This window comes from Calonectris borealis, chromosome W (genome assembly GCF_964195595.1).
Source record: "Calonectris borealis chromosome W, bCalBor7.hap1.2, whole genome shotgun sequence".
Taxonomy (NCBI): Eukaryota; Metazoa; Chordata; class Aves; order Procellariiformes; family Procellariidae; genus Calonectris; species Calonectris borealis.
In genome coordinates, this window is record NC_134351.1 from 55667833 (window position 1) to 55686122 (window position 18290).

General features: G+C 37.1%; 1 protein-coding gene across 6 annotated transcripts in view; it reads left to right on the forward strand.

Moving 5' to 3' along the window:
* The window catches only part of LOC142074854 (transportin-1-like), a 64412-nt gene extending 46460 nt beyond the window's left edge, over positions 1–17952 (forward strand). For 3 of the 6 annotated variants that reach the window (XM_075135762.1, XM_075135761.1, XM_075135763.1), the window contains exons 15-25: positions 879–965; positions 1772–1879; positions 2108–2266; positions 2975–3062; positions 4319–4417; positions 4645–4740; positions 7570–7645; positions 8427–8526; positions 10421–10495; positions 14734–14876; positions 16348–17952. In XM_075135762.1, the coding sequence (XP_074991863.1) occupies positions 879–965; positions 1772–1879; positions 2108–2266; positions 2975–3062; positions 4319–4417; positions 4645–4740; positions 7570–7645; positions 8427–8526; positions 10421–10495; positions 14734–14841 (996 nt within the window). In that variant the 3' untranslated portion in view covers positions 14842–14876; positions 16348–17952. Of the gene's footprint in view, positions 1–878; positions 966–1771; positions 1880–2107; positions 2267–2974; positions 3063–4318; positions 4418–4644; positions 4741–7569; positions 7646–8426; positions 8527–10420; positions 10496–14733; positions 14877–16347 lie in introns of those variants that run through there. The other 3 variants (XR_012670726.1, XR_012670727.1, XM_075135764.1) reach the window with 3 other exon arrangements.
* Positions 17953–18290: the final 338 nt, after the last annotated feature.

Sequence of the window (18290 nt, forward strand, 5' to 3'; positions counted from 1 at the left end):
TTGAAATTGGCTTTATTTCTCTATAGTGCTTCACATGACATAGACACACTAGAATAAAACAATTTGGGTTGTTGCCATGGCATTTTACTTGCCGTCCAAGACTCCACACCACCAAAGCACATCTTTTTCAATCTCTCTGGCCCTGGCCAGCTTGACATTTGACAGCACCAGGAGGAAGCTAAATGGGAGCTCCTAGTGATGGTGGGATTTTCTTCAGTCACTTAGAATATTCTATCTTTGGACATAGCATTAGCTGGCAGCATCTGTTGGCTCTTTGGATACTTTCTGGGAGCAACAGTACTACAGGGATGCCTTGCTTAAAGTCCTTGTGACTGTGACAGCAGTGGCAGGGAAGATGCAACATCTTTATACAGAATTCGTAAGTGCACCTTTCTGGAGGGATAGAAAATTACTTTCTTCATGGATGGTAGTTGCTTGAGGAAGAGGTTTTAGGAACTTGGGGGGATAGGGTTGTAGCATCAGGGCAATGGGAGATGGTTGAGAAAAGCAGGTGGCAGATGCACAGCCAGATTGCATTGCTGGTAAAAACATTTTCTGTAGGCCCTGAGGCAATCCTATAGATTTGTAACAACCCAGGCAGCTATTAAAAGTTGCTAGACTGAAGCCAAACCTGGAGGAAAAGATTCGTTCTGCAAGGGTATTTATGTGCCTCAGCAAAAAATCTTAAGATGTAAATTGTAAATTCTAATATTAAACTACTTCTATATATTGCAACAATGATTGAATTACATTATATCAATTTTCTTTTGATGAAAAAGTAGAATATATCAATTCTTAATATATCAATTTTCTAGCTTTGAAATAAACTAGTATGCAATGAAGTGTTTCAGTAGCTAATGTATTTTCATCCTAAACAGGAATATATTCAGATGCTAATGCCTCCATTAATCCAAAAGTGGAACATGTTGAAGGATGAAGATAAAGATCTCTTCCCTTTATTAGAGGTAAATGTTAAAATTTGAATATGTTTTATCAACTTCTTTTAGGAATTACTCCTTTTACTAAAGATGCTCCTACTAGGAAGTGAGACTATAAAAGCTGACAGTGTTAGGTATTTCCCATTATGGAGAAAATATTATGACTGTAGTGAGAAAATCTTGTGATTGAGGAAATGTCATTAGGTTTAGCAGAAATCTTTTAGATTTTTTTTTTCTGCCATTCTTGAGTGTTTTCTTTGGGATTCTTTTTTAAAAAAAATTGTTCCATCCCCCTGTTGTTCTTGTCTTCTCTCTCTCCTTGCTCTCCCTTCATCCCTCCATTAAAACTATTATCAGACAGGCTGAAGGTAAGAACCAGACCATGTAGTCTATTCTCTGTACTTTCCAAGTGTGAAGCAGGAAAAAACTTCTAGAGAAATTAGTTTCGTAATTCTTGGGTAATGTTAAGGCTTGTACATGGTCAAGATACTGAAGTTTAGTGTAAGTGCTAGCTGAATTATAGTAACTGTCTTCATATGAACTTTCTTGGCCACCTCTAAGAAGATGCTGCTTCTGAGAAATTTTCTCAACTGACATACGTAGGAGAGAGTAACAATTAGCTGACAGTTGCCTTGGCTCAGCTAATCGGTACTGCCTTTCTAGGTTGTTTTTACTTAATCAGTTACTTGTGGGTGTATTTAAAATGCTTTTAATTTACCTCTCCCAAGTAAAAGGTACTTTGGGGAGGTGAGGAAAGTTAGTATGTCTCTCTTGCTCTTCTCTCTCTCTCTTTTTTTTTTTTTTTTTTTTTTTTTTTAATTTATTTATTCCAGTGCCTGTCATCAGTTGCTACTGCCTTGCAGTCTGGCTTTCTTCCATACTGTGAACCTGTGTACCAGCGTTGTGTAAATCTGGTGCAGAAGACTCTTGCACAAGCCATGGTATTTTTCTATTGCTATTCCAATGTTTTCAGAATATCTCCTTAAACCAGTGTATTAACTATGTAAAGTTACAGGTTTGCAGGGAGATTTGTAGTATTAACCATTGAATATTTAAATGAAGCTGCAGTTCTGAAACTGTTTTTTTTGTGTTTGTTTTGTTTTTACTTTTATGCATACCCCTGAGAAAACCTAATACTCATTTTGAAAATGCGTACTTATTTGTTGCAGTTGCACAATGCTCAGCCAGACCAATATGAGGCTCCAGATAAAGATTTCATGATTGTGGCTCTTGATTTACTCAGTGGTTTAGCTGAAGGGCTCGGAGGCAACATTGAACAGCTAGTGGCTCGAAGCAATATCCTGACGCTAATGTACCAATGCATGCAGGTGAGATGAGTAACCTGTTTAATCCTGTATTGGGTCTGGCTGGGATGGAGTTAAGTTTCCCCATAGCAGCCCTGGTAGTGCTGTGCTTTGTAGTTGTAGCTAGAAGGGTGTTGATAACGCACCAATGTGTTGGCTACTGCTGAGCAGTGCTCCCACAGCATCAAGGCTGTCTCTCCAACCCCCCACCTCCAAAGGCCAGTAGGCTGGGGGTGGGCAAGAGGTTGGGAGGGGACAGAGCCAGGACAGCTGACCCAAAGTGACCAAAGGGATATTCCATACCATATGACGTCGTGCTCAGCAATAAAAGCTGAGAGAAAGGAGGAGGAGGGGGGCATTCGTTATTAAGGTGCTTGTCTTCCGAAGCAACCGCTACGCGTACTGAGGCCCTACTTCCCTACTTCCCAGGAAGTGGCTGGACATTGCCTGCTGATGGGAAGTAGAGAATAAACCTTTTTGTTTCCTTTGCTTCTGCGCATGGCCTTTGCTTTTCTTTACTAAACTCTTTTCTATCTTATTTTCTCTCTTCCCGCCCCCCCCCCCCCCCCCCCCCCCCCCCCCCCCCCCCGCTGAGGAGGGGGAGTGATAGAGCAGCCTGGTGGGCACCTGGCAGCCAGCCAAGGTCAACCCTCCACAAATCCAAGGTTTTTCTTTCTTAAGAGAATTGGAAACACTTCTAGAATTGTCAGGTTTTTTTCTTCCTCTCTTTAGGATAAAATGCCTGAGGTACGGCAGAGTTCTTTTGCATTGTTAGGTGATCTGACAAAGGCGTGTTTTCAGCATGTTAAGCCTTGCATCGGTATGTTTCTTTTACGTATTAAATAATTAACATGTTTTACAAACTGATAAGAGACTGGTTTAGCCATTAAGTTCCCTCTTCTGTGGCTTGCCTTGTCATAGTGTTGTAAGTTTTCGTTTTCCTTTATCAGTAAGGGTCTATAGTCTTTTCTCCTTTGAACTGTGTGTTTAAGACATGTTCATCTTTTTGTGGACAGTGCAAAAGTTCATTTTGCTGCTTGATTTTTATAATGTAACATGCTTCCTGATGTGCTGGAATACAGCAAAACAGATGTACTTAGACTTCAATTAGAACAGTTGCTTTCTTTGATAAATTCTTGAATTTGTAGCTTTTTTTGTTCTACTAGAATCTATTGTTACATATAGTTTATATATATTGAAATTAGAAAACTTGGCTAGACAGTAGGTTTTGGGTTTTTTGTTTTGTTTTTAATTTTAGTAGGGAAGTAGCATCAGTTATACACTTCCACAATATTCACTGTCTCTTCCCTCAGATACTCTTGAGATACACTTAACTTGACAAATGAATGCTTGGATAGGCTTGGAATTTAAAATTTATTTGGCAGATGTTATAATCTATCTTTGTGACTAATATTTTATTAAAATTTAATCAAGGCTGTGATTTGCCTTCTAGGCTTCATTGTTGTTGGCTGTTCTTTTTTTTTGGGGGGTGGGGGGTGGTGGTGTTTGGTTTTTTGTTGGGTTTTTTTTGTTGTTGGGGTTTGGGGGGGTGGGTTTTTTGTTTGTGGTGGTTTTTTTGTTGTTTTTGGGTTTTGTTTGGTGTGGGTTTTTTTGTTTGTGTTTTGTTTTGGTGTTGTTTTTGGTGGTGTTTTTTTTGTTGTGTGGTGGGTTTTTTGGTTTTGTGTTTTGGTTTTTGTTTTTTGTTGTTGTTGTTGTTGTTTTTTAAGCACAGCTGAATACATAGCTATCCAGGTATGTTTTTTCTTCCCCCATCCCCGGGAAGGGAAGAAAAAAGGTTTCTAGAGTTACATAAAGGTAAAGCCAATTAGAAATATTTTTAAATCATAGTTTGAAAAGATTTGCATTGATCTGCTTAGGTTGTAAAATCCAGGATAATCTGATATGTAGTAGAAATACAGCTCTTGTTGCTCTTGTTAATTCAGGTATAATGCTTTACAATAATATAAATATGCTTACATGATTTTTTAAAAACTTCCCCCCCCCCCCGTGATCTTACAGTAATGGGACAAGATGGTTGTATTGTGTGATAAGATTTTAAAATGTTGTTCTTTCTAGCTGATTTCATGCCCGTTTTGGGAACCAACCTAAACCCTGAATTCATTTCTGTGTGTAACAATGCCACCTGGGCAATTGGAGAAATCTCCATCCAGATGGGTAAGGTTTTTAATTTTCTTTTTTTTTTTCCTTTGAATCTTTGCACATTTAGAATGGTTTGTCTGGGTTTTTTTTTATTATTATTATTTTTAGTGATACTTTCATGTTAAACTTTAAATTAAATTTGATATTCTTGTCCTTGACAGTAAGTTCAATGTACCAGATCTAAATAGATTATGTATATTAATTGTCATTTTCTTCTGAATGTTTCTTTTTGGCTGTTTCAGGTATAGAGATGCAGCCTTATATTCCAATGGTGTTGCACCAGCTTGTAGAAATAATTAACAGACCCAACACACCAAAGACATTGTTAGAGAACACAGGTACCCAAAAACTGAACCATTCATGGTGAAGGGAATTAGAGATTTATTTTTTTTATAATGATTTAAAAAATTGCATAGAACTTATTTTATTGCTATGTATTTGGCTTTTATAAGCAAAACCAACTCTGTTTTGCAGAAGCTCTTACAAGTCTCAGTCTTGCAGCAAAACATCTATCGTATATCTAGATTATTAAAGTTATTGCTTTCCCACCTTTATAACATTTTATATTTATTTATCATCTATTTAAGTATTCTTCCAATTTTATTTATGTATACAATATGACAAATGTATGCAGTAACACTTAAAAGTCTTAGTGACTTTACACTGATTTTAATATATGCATCTCCTTACACATGTGTACTGTATATATATGTCTAGTGTTTGCAACAAATGTAATCGGCATATATAAAACAAATAATGAACTCCGAATTTACAAAAAATGCATGTTTTTTTAAGACTAATTTGTAGTAATATGCTCAAAAATCTAGATCTGTGATGGCAGTTTTACAACAACATAACTGGAATTACGTATAACTTCTATTACCTGGTCACTTAATAACAAATTTCTGAAAAGAAGTCTAACAGTGGCATGCGCATTTCTATGTTCTGGCCAGCAGCTTTGACTTCCAAATTGGGAGCAGTCCACAAATGCCTTATTGAATCAGAATTTCTGAGGCTTGTTTCTTTTGCATTTATAGAGGGCATGTTCTGGTATGAAGAGAGCCTTCCATACTTCAGCAAAACTTTATTAATAATTTAACGGGGTTCTAGTTTACTATTTTACTAATTGAGAATCTTTTGACTTTTTTCTGTTTGAAAACTGTCTTGTAAGAAAAATGATAGTTTAGTCATTATACCTGACATAATTGAAAATGATGCAAATTCAGTGCTACAGTTACTTTTTTTTTTTTGAGCCAAGTATGAGATAAATTGGAGAGAGATTTTTTTCAATTCATATTTTTCTTCCAGTATTCTCTACACCCCACCCCCTCGTTTAGTATGGAAGGTGAATTTGAAGGAAAAATTGCCTAGTTGTCTGACATATTATAGGTACTGCTTTTTTAAAAGATAATTTTGGAGCAAATAACTACTTGTTATGAAATACACCATGGAATAGTATAGCAATATAAATTTTGTTTCCCCCTGCTCCAACCCCCTTTGTCTGCACTGATGGATGTTTAATACCTGTAACTGAGAAGCATCCAGTACTTAAATGTTTTCTTCCATCGCTGCTAGAGAATTTTTTTGAAGCATCCAAACACTGACTTTTTTTAGTATCTTAATAGTTACTTTAAATGTGGATGCATAACTGCAAATAAATGTTGAGTGTGGTGTACTTATAAGTTTGTTGTGGGATATTGTGCTGCATGCCATTGGTATGTACAAGAGTATTACTGTTTTCTGCTTTAGGTTGTTATGTAATGAGCTATGAAAACACTTCTATGGAAACATACGAGACCACCTTAAGTAAAAGTAGTTGCATGGAAAATAATGAGTACGTGCCAAAAAGTTAAGCTTTGACAGAAATTGCTATTCCTTGTACAGACTGTAGCTGTGACAACTTACAGATAAACCTTAAAAGTGTATTTTCATTTGAAAGTAGCACTTCAAATGCAGTTTTATAAGTTAGATTTGCCAAAAATTTGAGACACTGCATATTGAAATTGAGTAATGTCTGGGCAAAATAGTACATTACCAGTAAGCCGCAGCTTTCGTGGAACGAGTATGTTTCAAACTGCTAGTATATCCTACACTAAACTTTTATTGGAGAAAGCATCATCTGCTTTATTGCATGTTTCATGAAACTGTTCACAAATGCCTGTTAATTAGTGTTGCATAGTATGTCCCTTGAACATAGGTTTCCTTTCTCTGCTTCATATAAATCTGCTGGATTTTAGTATTATTCATGTATTTTGTTTCAAGTAATCCTGATACGTTATTCCCCACCTTCTCCTTTTTCTAAAGATTAATCTTTCGTGAGTTGAGCAAACACCATTAAAACACATTTGCATGATGATATTTTCTTCAGTCTGTCCCTCAGAACAAAGGACCACACTACCTAATCATCCAAAGAAGCGGTTTTGCTTTTCATGTGTCCTTATGCTTTTGTATCAGAAGTCAGATTCTTATACAACTTTTACAAGGAAGCCTTTTCTGAACAGGAGAAATATTGGGATTAAAGAACTAATTTTCTGCAGTCAGTTGCTGTGAGTTAGCAACCACTTTAAATTCTCTACAAGATTATGAAGAAAACAAATATTTGGTGCTCTTTGAGAAGTGTTTAATCTATTTAGCGTTTATTAGATAGACCACAATATATTCAATGTAAAAGTATTTATAAATGTATTTTTCCTGATAGATAGTAGGCCTATTAAAATCTTGAATTCAAAATATTGAAAAAATAAAATATTTAGGACTACTTGATACTAAAACTGAAAATTATTAATTCCTTTCTGTTAAGAGTATCCATAATAGTACTTTTTATTAAAAACTTTGAAGTGTATGGTAGGTAAATTTACTGTAAGAGATGATTCTGAAGAGGGCAGAAAGCCTTTGGATTTTAAATTGTGTTTTTTGGTGTTATCTCGTTTTTTCCTTTAATTTTTCTTTTACCCTGGAGAGTATACCATATATGTTGCTGCCTCTTATTTAGGGGGTGGTAATAAACAGCACTGGTGAAATCTTATGTTTACTATCATACACAGATTCTGTTGGCTTCTGTTTCTGAGTTATTTGTTGTTTTTTCTTTATTTTTTTCTCCTCCCCCCTCATTTGCTCATGTCTTGGTTGGCGTTTGGTGGTGTATAACCGTGATTGCATTACCTTAGCAATAACAATTGGTCGTCTTGGTTACGTTTGTCCTCAAGAGGTGGCCCCCATGCTACAGCAGTTTATAAGACCCTGGTGTGTATTATTCAATCTTTTTTTTTAAATTCATTTTTCTTTTTCTCCCCCCCCCCCTTTCTTTTAGATATATTTTCAGTTGGTTACAAAATCTCAATCCTTAATCACTGCCAATCATGTGACTAATCTTGTCCTATCAGGTTTGTGAGTTTTTAGTAGCACCATCATGTATTCTTTATGTTGTGGCTAATGACTAATTTATGCATGGGATAAGATTGTCACATGCTTGCGTGTTAAAGCTTGACTATGAAAGAGCATTTTAAAATCCACCAGAATGATAATACAATGCATGCAAATACTGTAAAATTTAAACTGTGCATTACTTTACTTAAAATTCATTCTGAGGCTTGAATTGCTGTAAGGAATATGTATCTAGACTTGTTATGTATAAAATAGCTTGCTTGCTGCTGTAAAAATTAAATAACTGTTCTGTAAGTGGTATCTGACATAATTCATACTGCGATAGTATTATATGTTCTGCTTCTAATAATGATAGTTTCTCTAAATATTTCATATACATGTTTCTTTTGTATTTAATGGAATACAGGTCACACTTTCTAACTGTATATAGTGCAACAGGAAAGCAAGATTCTGGAGATGATGCCTAATGGGAATATAGTAGTAAAGACTGTGTGCAACAAGTAACTTTCTAAGTGTTCAAAATAGTGTTTCAGATAATCTTATCAGTGTGACTTATTCCATCAAATACTGTCATCTCTTTCTGACTTGATTGAATGAAAAAGTAATAGAATTAGCTAAGTTTTGCTCTCCAACTTACTAGGTGCACCTCTCTGCGAAACATAAGAGACAATGAGGAAAAGGATTCAGCATTCCGTGGGATATGTACCATGATCTCTGTCAACCCCAGTGGAGTAGTCCAAGTAAGATACATAAATAGATCTTAACTACTTTTCTTTACTCGTGAAACTTAGTGAAAGCTGTTGTTGTGGTTTAACCCGGCAGGCGGCCAAACACCACACAGCCACTCGCTCGCTCCCCCCCCCCATCGGTGGGATGGGGGAGAGAAAAAAAAGGTAAATTTGTGGGTTGAGATAAAGACAGTTTAATAGAACAGAAAAGGAAGGCAAAATGATAATGATATGTATAATGATATATACGCTGTGCACCGGTGTCTACTAGAGCCTTATACTCCTGTGGGTCTGATGTGCCAGGCCATCGAATCCACCCAGTCCAGTAAACCCGGTTGTCCCTCTCCTCCACCTGGCTGGAGGCAGGGCCCCTCCAGTCCCAGTCATAGTATTCGTTACTCACTTCTTGTACATACAAGTCAGCTACTAGGAAGAAAATTGACTCTATCCCAGTTGAAACCAGGACGACTGTATATGGAGTATGAAAAAGTTTAGCTTGATGTTGATTCCCTGTAGTACATGTTGTAGCTGCTTTTTTGACATCAAGAAAGCCAAAATGTTTATTTTTCAAATGATACATATCATGATACTTCAGGATTTCTGCTTCAGTAATTATCACTTATGGAAAGGAAAGGACGGTATTGTTAAATTCATTTTTTGTCTTTTACTTACAAAGAATATGTAAATAATGAACTTTGATTAACTGTATTTTGATACTTCTGTCAGTCTTTATGTTGAGGATATGTATGAAAATACAAGGCAAAAGTTGACATACTAAAACCTATTTTTCAGATGCAATCTAAGCTTTTAAAAAAAAGAAACAGAACAAAACCAATAACTATCCCTTCATTCTTAAAACTTGGGTAGGGAAGATTGTTTCAACTTTGGATATATTGCTTAAATAGTCAATATGACCAGGAAGATGCATCTCTCTAAAATAAATAGTACATCTCAAGAATAGAATATGACTTGCTCTTTAGTCTCTGCAGCTCCAAAGTAAAGCTGTACTAATGTAATATTTTCTAAGAGGAAAATGAAGGTGAATTTCCCTCTTCTCTGCCTGGAATCCTTCTCCTTGAAACACAAGAATTGAGCCTCTATCTTGTTTTGAATTTTTCAGTTCGTTTCACTTATCCCTTATTCTGTACTTAGCATTTCCCTCTTCTGCTGTCCATTTGTTCTTTCACACAGCTTAAAGGGAGGGAGTAATTAAGGACTCTCTTCATTATCCCAGCTCTCTTCCTATGTAGTTGTTATCCTCAGTTCCTATCCAAAAACATGTGCATTATCAACTTAATCGTTAAGACTGATGTTTTAATGGTGTAGTAGGAGGTAATGCATGACAGCAGATGAACTAAACATAGGGATTTTGGGGTGGCTTTAGTTTTGAACCTGTATGATAAACATTCTGTGTATCCCAGAAACAGCTTCTGGCTCTGCTTAAAGAAATACAACAGCTTTTTTCCCAACTGGAAATATGTGAGAGTGAGTTGCAAGTGTGGTCTTGGGTTTGTCGATTGTTATTAAGATGATTGGTTCTCAAACTCGGTATGTGTACTGAAAGAATTAGTTAGACAAGTGTGGTGTGGGAGGGGAGGTGGTGTTTGTTTGTTGGTTTTGTTTTGGGGTTTTTTTTGTTTTGTTTTGTTTTTAACTGTGGTTTTATTTAATCAAAAACCTGATTAAACAAAGCTATTCCTACGCTCAGCTATTTCTATTTCCATACACTTAAGCATATAATAACTTACCATTATTGTCTGAATTAACTGGAAAATAAAGACATAAACCCAAAAGCAGTTGTGAATTAGGATCAAATACCCTGCATAATTCATAGAACAAACATCAAGCATTGTTTTCAGACCTATAAATTGAGGCTTCTAACCTATGTGATTGTTTAATCTTATAGGACTTTATTTTTTTTTGTGATGCTGTTGCATCGTGGATTAGCCCAAAAGATGATCTCCGAGACATGTTCTGTAAGGTAATGTTTCTAATATGACAGTATATCTGAACTGTGGTTGTTTTGGATCCTCTGTTTCTTTCTTGCTTTCTACTTCCACTATTAGCACTTGCTGTATTTGTGGTAATGAAGGCTTTCTTGCAAAGTCATAAACTTTCAGACAAAACATAAAAATCTGAAGTTTTTTTTACCTATATTTTCTTACATGCTTTCAGGTTATTCCAAGTCGTCTTAACAATGTTGAAAAGCTCACTTGAGATCTTATTTGAAAGGATAATCATCCTCAAAGAGCTTTTCATAATGTCCAGCCTATTACGTTTTGACTGCATTTGGAAGAACAGGGGTTTTTTATACCACATATAAGACTTTTTTTTTCTGGTGTGTTGGGTTTTTTTTCCCTTTTCTAGAAAATTAGATCTGTGTGGTTCAAGACTTCCCCCCCCCCCAAAGATGCCTACTTTTTTTGGAGAAATATCTAGAAAATTGCAAATGAAAAAATCTTCCAGTGGTATCCTGATCTGTTTATCTTGCTTCAGCTGAAAATACATTTTTGGGATTGCTTAATCCTCCTCAGAATCCCCTCTTGGATAAGCAAGTCTTCAAGAAACTAATGTACAGTGATAGCCAAGAATGCATCCCTAGACAAAGTGTCAATAGAATTTAAGCAAAAGGACTGTTTGCCTTGTGTAAAATAAGAAGAAGAAGGGAAGAAGAAAGGAAGAAAAAAAAAAAAAAAAAAAAAAAACAAAAAAAAAACAAAACACCACCACCCAGAAAGTAATATATTGTAATATATATTTTATATAAGTAATATATAGTGTCTTAAGTTAAAAACCAGAACAAAATAAACTTATTTCAGTTTCATGAACAGATGCTGTTACTGCTCAGTAGTGTGGCTCCCCTCATATGTTGTAAAGTGAAATCTCTGCTTTTAGGAAGGATGTATGTCAAAAGTTAATGGTCCTCTTAAAGCTAAAACGGAGCATATTTCCAAGTACGTACTTGGACCATGGGTCAGTATTGGCACTTTCTCTTCAAGTAATGCCAAGTGTGAACATCAGAATGGAATTTAGAACTTTTGAATCCCATCTTGAGGAGCAAAGACAAAAATCTTGCTGTCCTAGTTAGGAGACCAGTTATCTGAGAGGCTTCAAAGGAACATCAGGGTCAGGAAATGCATGGCTGTGAGTATTCTAGCATCAGCAGAAGGAAACAGCAAATACACGCTTAAAAGAAAGTCCAGGATGCTGTCTGTGATGATTGTCCAAAGCAGTTTCAGTACATGTTTCTGTCCTGGTCCTTCAGCATTCAATACTTGCTTCAATAAGCTACGCTCCTCTTTTTCAGATTCTTTCCAGGATATCCATGTGGGATCTAATGCATTCAAACTAGACACAATGTTTCTTGGTCACTTGGCATAAGGACATCCTTGCTTTTTAAAGTGTATTCTTTTGTGCTTTTTGCCATGCAAGAAAGGAGACAAAGCTTTCTTCAAGTAATGGCATGCAAATTTTTTAGATTATTTCCTCATTGGAGTGAGTTTTTATGCTAGCTGAATACATGATTACTGTAGTCCAGTTACATGTTTTTCCAACAATAATTGTGCCTTTTAGGAACAATGGAAAAAACCTTTTTGTAGTCCCATGAGGTCTTTCTCTTGCTAGTGGATTGTCCAGTGTTTGGTTTTTGGGGTGGGTGGGTTGGTTGGTTGGTTTGTTGTTTTTGGAGCACTAGAGCTGAGAGAGAAAATACCCCTTCCAAGAGCATGGGTAGATGAGCTGCCAGTGTTGAGATCTGATACATACCCTAAGAATTGTATCACGTTTTATAAAAGCGAGATATCTGAAGCCTGTAGCTGAAGCTCACTTGCTGTGCTGGAAGATGATTTTTAAAAAGTGTTCCTTTTGTTGTACCTGAACATTCTTAGATTTTTTGGTAGTTTCTTGGCAGCTGGCTAATCAGACTCTTTGGGTTAGGAAAGAGAGGTGAATCTGCCTGTGGAAGGTTTCTTTCGGGGAGAAAAGCAGTAAATTAACTGGTGACACTGTAATGTTATTATTGCTACATGCTGTTTAAGAACAGCTCTGCTTGAGAAAGTTGTGTTGAGGGTGAACTCAGTACCATGAGCTTTAACTTTGACATTGCCTTTTTTGTGAGGATGTTTTCATGACAGACTGTTCCACAATTCAGTATCCTTGAGTTTAAAAAAGAAAACCAAACCAAAACTTTAGAGACTCTCTGCGTTATTTTCTATTAGGAGGAGCCATTTCATCTGCTTTTGTTCTTTCATATGTTTGCCTTTTAACCTGCTGTTTTCAAGCTAAAATAGGAAGACCTTTTTGACAGTATCATTCAATTTTCGTAGTTTTCAGTTAATTTATTACATTAGAGGGCCCAGACTGAAACCTGTAGATATCTTTTTTTTTTTTTTTTTTGGTCCTTCCCTTCTTATGCTGGCTTTTGACTGCTGTGGATCCCTGTTCTTTCAAAACACAAAAGATTTTAATAGCTTCCTTTTAAGTAATAGTTCATAGAATCATAGAATCATACAGGTTGGAAAAGACCTCTAAGATCATCGTGTCCAACCGTCAACCCAACACCACCATGCCCACTACACCATGTCCCTAAGGACCTCATCTACACGTCTTTTAAATACTTCCAGGGATGGTGACTCCACCACTTCCCTGGGCAGCCCGTTCCAAGGCCTGACCACTCTTTCAGTAAAGAAATTTCTCCTAACGTCCAATCTAAACCTCCCTTGGCGCAACTTGAGGCCATTTCCTCTCGTCCTATCGCTAGTTACTTGGGAGAAGAGACCAACACCCACCTCACTACAACCTCCTTTCAGGTAGTTGTAGAGCGCGATGAGGTCTCCCCTCAGCCTCCTCTTCTCTAGGCTGAACACCCCCAGTTCCCTCAGCCGCTCCTCATCAGACTTGTGCTCCAGGCCCTTCACCAGCTTCGTTGCCCTCCTCTGGACACGCTCCAGCACCTCCATGTCCTTCTTGCAGTGAGGGGCCCAAAACTGAACACAGTATTCAAGGTGCGGCCTCACCAGTGCCCAGTACAGGGGCACGATCACCTCCCTGCTCCTGCTGGCCACACTATTTCTGATACAGGCCAGGATGCCGTTGGCCTTCTTGGCCACCTGGGCACACTGCCGGCTCATGTTCAGCCGGCTGTCAACCAGCACCCCCAGGTCCTTTTCCTCTGGGCAGCTTTCCAGCCACTCTTCCCCAAGCCTGTAGCGTTGCCTGGGGTTGTTGTGGCCGAAGTGCAGGACCCGGCACTTGGCCTTGTTGAACCTCATACAGTTGGCCTTGGCCCATCGATCCAGCCTGTCCAGGTCCCTCTGCAGAGCCTTCCTACCCTCGAGCAGATCAACACTCCCACCCAACTTGGTGTCGTCTGCAAACTTACTGAGGGTGCACTCGATCCCCTCATCCAGATCGTTGATAAAAGATATTAAACAGAACTGGCCCCAAAACTGAGCCCTGGGGAACACTGCTCGTGACCGGCCGCCAACTGGATTTAACTCCGTTCACCACAACTCTCTGGGCTTGGCCGTCCAGCCAGTTTTTATACCCAGCGAAGAGTGTACCTGTCTAGGCCGTGAGCCGCCAGCTTCTCTAGGAGAATGCTGTGGGAGACAGTGTCAAAGGCTTTACTGAAGTCCAGGTAGACTACAGGTTCCAGTTGTCTACAGGTTCCATGGAAAAAACACAGCTCTCACAGGGTGCTTTTGTATTTGTGCTAGAAATTGACAGGCATTCATTCTGTCAAATGCTGGCAGTGGTTGTAGCTCAGCTTTCCTCCCAGAACATATTACATGTTTAAAAAAAAAAAAATGTGAATACAGTAATCTTAACATATAAACTGTGTCAATTGACAAAATGTTTAGCGTTCTGAAATGGCCTAACTATAGGTTGTAAGTCACCATAGTCATTAAAAATACATACACACACATATGTATATTTATATAGAATAGAATATATATTTATATATTTTATGCTAACTTGTGTGGGTAGCTATATTCTATATGTCACCCGTAACTGAAATTTTTTTTTCTTTTAAGGAAGACATTACTAGACTTCCTTTGTTTCTTAGTAACATTTAAATATTAAACTGGGGAATTAAAATGGACAGATGCACAGTCCAGCAGTTTGTGGCTTACTGTATATGTTGCTAGTAAATAATGATCATGTATCTGCTGTTTAATGATTATCTTGACTCCCCCCCCCCCCCCCCCCCATTTGTAGATTCTTCATGGATTTAAAAATCAAGTTGGGGATGAGAATTGGAGGCGTTTCTCTGACCAGTTTCCTCTTCCCTTAAAAGAGCGCCTTGCAGCTTACTATGGAGTTTAACCTTATGCACTGTAGCTGCAGTCCCATAATTGGAGGTAAGCACACAAATTTTCCTTGCTAAACAGAGCTGTATAACAGACTTCCTCCCCATTTACATTATATGAAACATAATTAATTCACTAGACTAAGATTTTTCAGATATGCTGGAACAGATATCTTTCCTTCCTATAAGAAGGAAAAAAAAAAAAAAGATGATAGTGTACCTAAATGGTGGTAGCTGTAGCAAAAGCAGTTGTCTGACTCTGTTCTTTTAGTGTAGGTGTAACAAAGTGCCTGTTCAGGTTTAATAAACAAAATGATGATTGTAATCCTCGAGCCATCATACTAAAGTCACAGGCTCCCTTATGTCTTATGAATTAGTAGATGGCGGATGTGGTCTAAGCAGGAATATTTCCCTAGGTTAGGAAAGCAAGTTTGTTAAGACACTCTAGCCATGAGAAGTCCAATACATTCCTAACCACATACTAGATGATCTTTGCACTGAATAAAGGATGTTATGCTAATCTGTAACTCTACTGACTGTAGAGCTTGATGTTTTGGGGAGGCTGATGTGTTTATTATTGCCATGTTCCACCTTATGCACCAATTCAGAATTGTTACAGTTCTGCCTGGGGAATGATTCAACTTCAGCAAACAACAGTGATTGTGCATTCTAGAATACTTGTATTATTATACCACCTTGCTTTGTATGCTGTTTGTGAACACTGTATAAAGCAAAGTTCCTGCATGTAAAGTAGTGTGATACTGTGAAGAGATTATTGTACTACCCAAAAAAGAGAGCAAATTAAGTTTATTCATTCAATCTTTATGTAAATTTGATACTTGCTCTAGAATTTTCGTACTGAAATTATGGGAGTGAATCATGCAATTCTGTTTTATTGTTGAATGGACAACTATTTAAAAGTCAGCCTAAGATTTGTCAGTGACATAAGAAATTGTTTGAATTACATGTTTGATCTGAACGATGGATTAAAAATAAGCCAATTTCAAACACTTACATATTTATAAATGAGGGAATTTTAGTTCTGAAATAAGTGGGGTTTTTTCATCCTAATGAAGAGGAATCCAAAGCGGTAAAATTGTCAATTATTCTCGGTTTGTACTGAGGAGACACTATGGCTATCTTGTTTAATCCACCTAAAAGTGAAATTGTTAGGTCAGTAGAAGGTATGTTTAATATTTTCTTAATGTCATAACTATCTCATAATTTTGTACTAAAAAAGCAAAAGCTTGTTAGAATATATAGGACTGCTTTTATCTTAAATCTAAGCTTAGCCACAATAGTGGAACTGTCAGTGTAGCTTTAAAGTATACGGTGTTGTTTCATGAATAATAATTTATCTGGTATAAATGGGCTCTTTTCTTAAACAGACTTAAAAGGGAAAATTCGTTTTTAAGTTAAAGGTTGGCACCTACTGCTTAAAAAAGGCAAAAAAGCTCTTTGTTTATGCACTGATCTGTCAATTAAGGTTCAAGGTAAGATTTAACTATACCTTTCTTTCACAGGTCCTTCAGTCTGGGAGACTGTGAGGGAGCCTCTGCACCCAGGGAAAATGTTACCCTTTACTGGGGGGAAGGGTAAACCAGTAGGGAATACAGTACAATCCCAATCCTACTGGGAGGGGTGGGAGGGAGGTGTTGCCGTCACTGTATTAAGTCGATGTTGGGAAATGTTTTAACATCTGGAGCCTTTGTGGGTGGAAATCTGTCTCCTGTTACAAATCTGCACTGGATGTGAAGAAAAAAAAAAAAACAATCTATTAACAAAACAGCATATTCTGGACTATTGTGGGGAATTGTACCAAAATAAGAACCGTATAATTGAACCATAGGGATACATAAAGAGGAAAACTATTTTGCACACAATAAAGGAAACCTAAGAATGGGGGTCACAAACAGTAAAAGGCTTTCTCTTTTTTTTTTTTTTTTAAGGGTTTTTCTACATAATTTCATCCTGCTTGATGGGATTCCTAGGTAATTTGCATGTTGATGAATAACTAAACAAATTAAGTTAGTACAGTTAAAATGCAGCTTGTGTCTGTATTAGGAGCAGGCACTTGCAGTGTACAATATAGAAACCCCATCGGAAATTAATAAAGGTTAACTTGGACAAAATGAAGCAACCTGCAAGCTGCCAAATGAGTCACTCCTTTCAATTTTGGGGTAAGGGGAGGGACACTTCTAAGGAAAGATTGACATCTTAATTTTTACATTTAAAAAAAATTAAAGTAGCAAATATGATTTGGTTATTGTACTTCATTAGATTTAATTTCTAGAGTAAGGCATTATTCTTAATGTGCAGTTAAGTTTCAGGCATGCATTCTGGCTCATAGTGATCAGAAGTAATTTAAATTAGTGGGAAAGTAGCATGCTTGCATCACATAGAGTGAAATTGGTATACATTTACCTATGTTGCGCCAGTCTTGTGTTGCAGTTTACCAATTCAATATAGCCCTGCATTTAGAATTCCTTTTCTAAGATTCTGTGGATCTTATTTTTATTAAGAATATAGATATAAAGTACTGTAGTTAACAATTAGGCCTTGAAATACCTTTTTAGGATCTGTTAAGATTAAGATTGATATTGTATTGTGTGTAACCTGCACAATGTGGAAAGCTGATATAACTGTGCGAAATATTTGCCTCTGTGCTGTCAGTGTGATGTGCTTTCTGCATGGTTATATACTAGTGATTTTTAGCAGAATCTCTAAAAATGAGTTACATGGTAAGACCCATTAAAGGCTGCATAAATGTTAGTTGGCACGTAAAGACAATTGTAGAAGTTGATGATGTGATTGCTATATTTGTGTTTATTCCTACTCAACGTATTACCTTTTATGCTTTCTTTTTGTTCACAGCATGATCTTAGAGATGTTTAAGTTAATGGATGTAATGCAGGGTATCTACAATGTATCGGCGCATGTTGGTGGCCCTTTGTGATGTAGTTAAATGCACAAGGGTGCAAGTTTAAAGCTACAGAGTGAAAGTTGGTTTGGATCCTCTTCATTTCATTTGTTTAGCTTTTCTGTTGATGTTTTGTTTGTTTGGTTTTTTTTTTTCTCTCTACTTACATGTATTCCTGTGAATAAATCCTTGTTAAGTTAACCCTTTACTTTTCTTTCCATGTGTATTTTCTTATGTACTGTGAATGTGAAATCCTAACTGGTACACTTGATCTTGTGTTCATCTGAAAGTGGCAAGTCTTTATTAATTTAGATTGCCTAAAGAGTATCCCATGATGATAAAGGAAAATGGAGAGATTTTTTAACTCTGCTGGTCAGAGGTGAAGCCGCACCTTTCCATTTTTCAAGTGCTGCATAATTAACCTGCAAAACAAAACTAAGCCATAACAGCCTTTTTATAGATTTAGTTTCTCACCTTTGCATTGCAGAATTGGATATTGGATAACAGTTGGGGGGGGTGGGGGGGTGGTGTTTTGTGGTTTGTTTG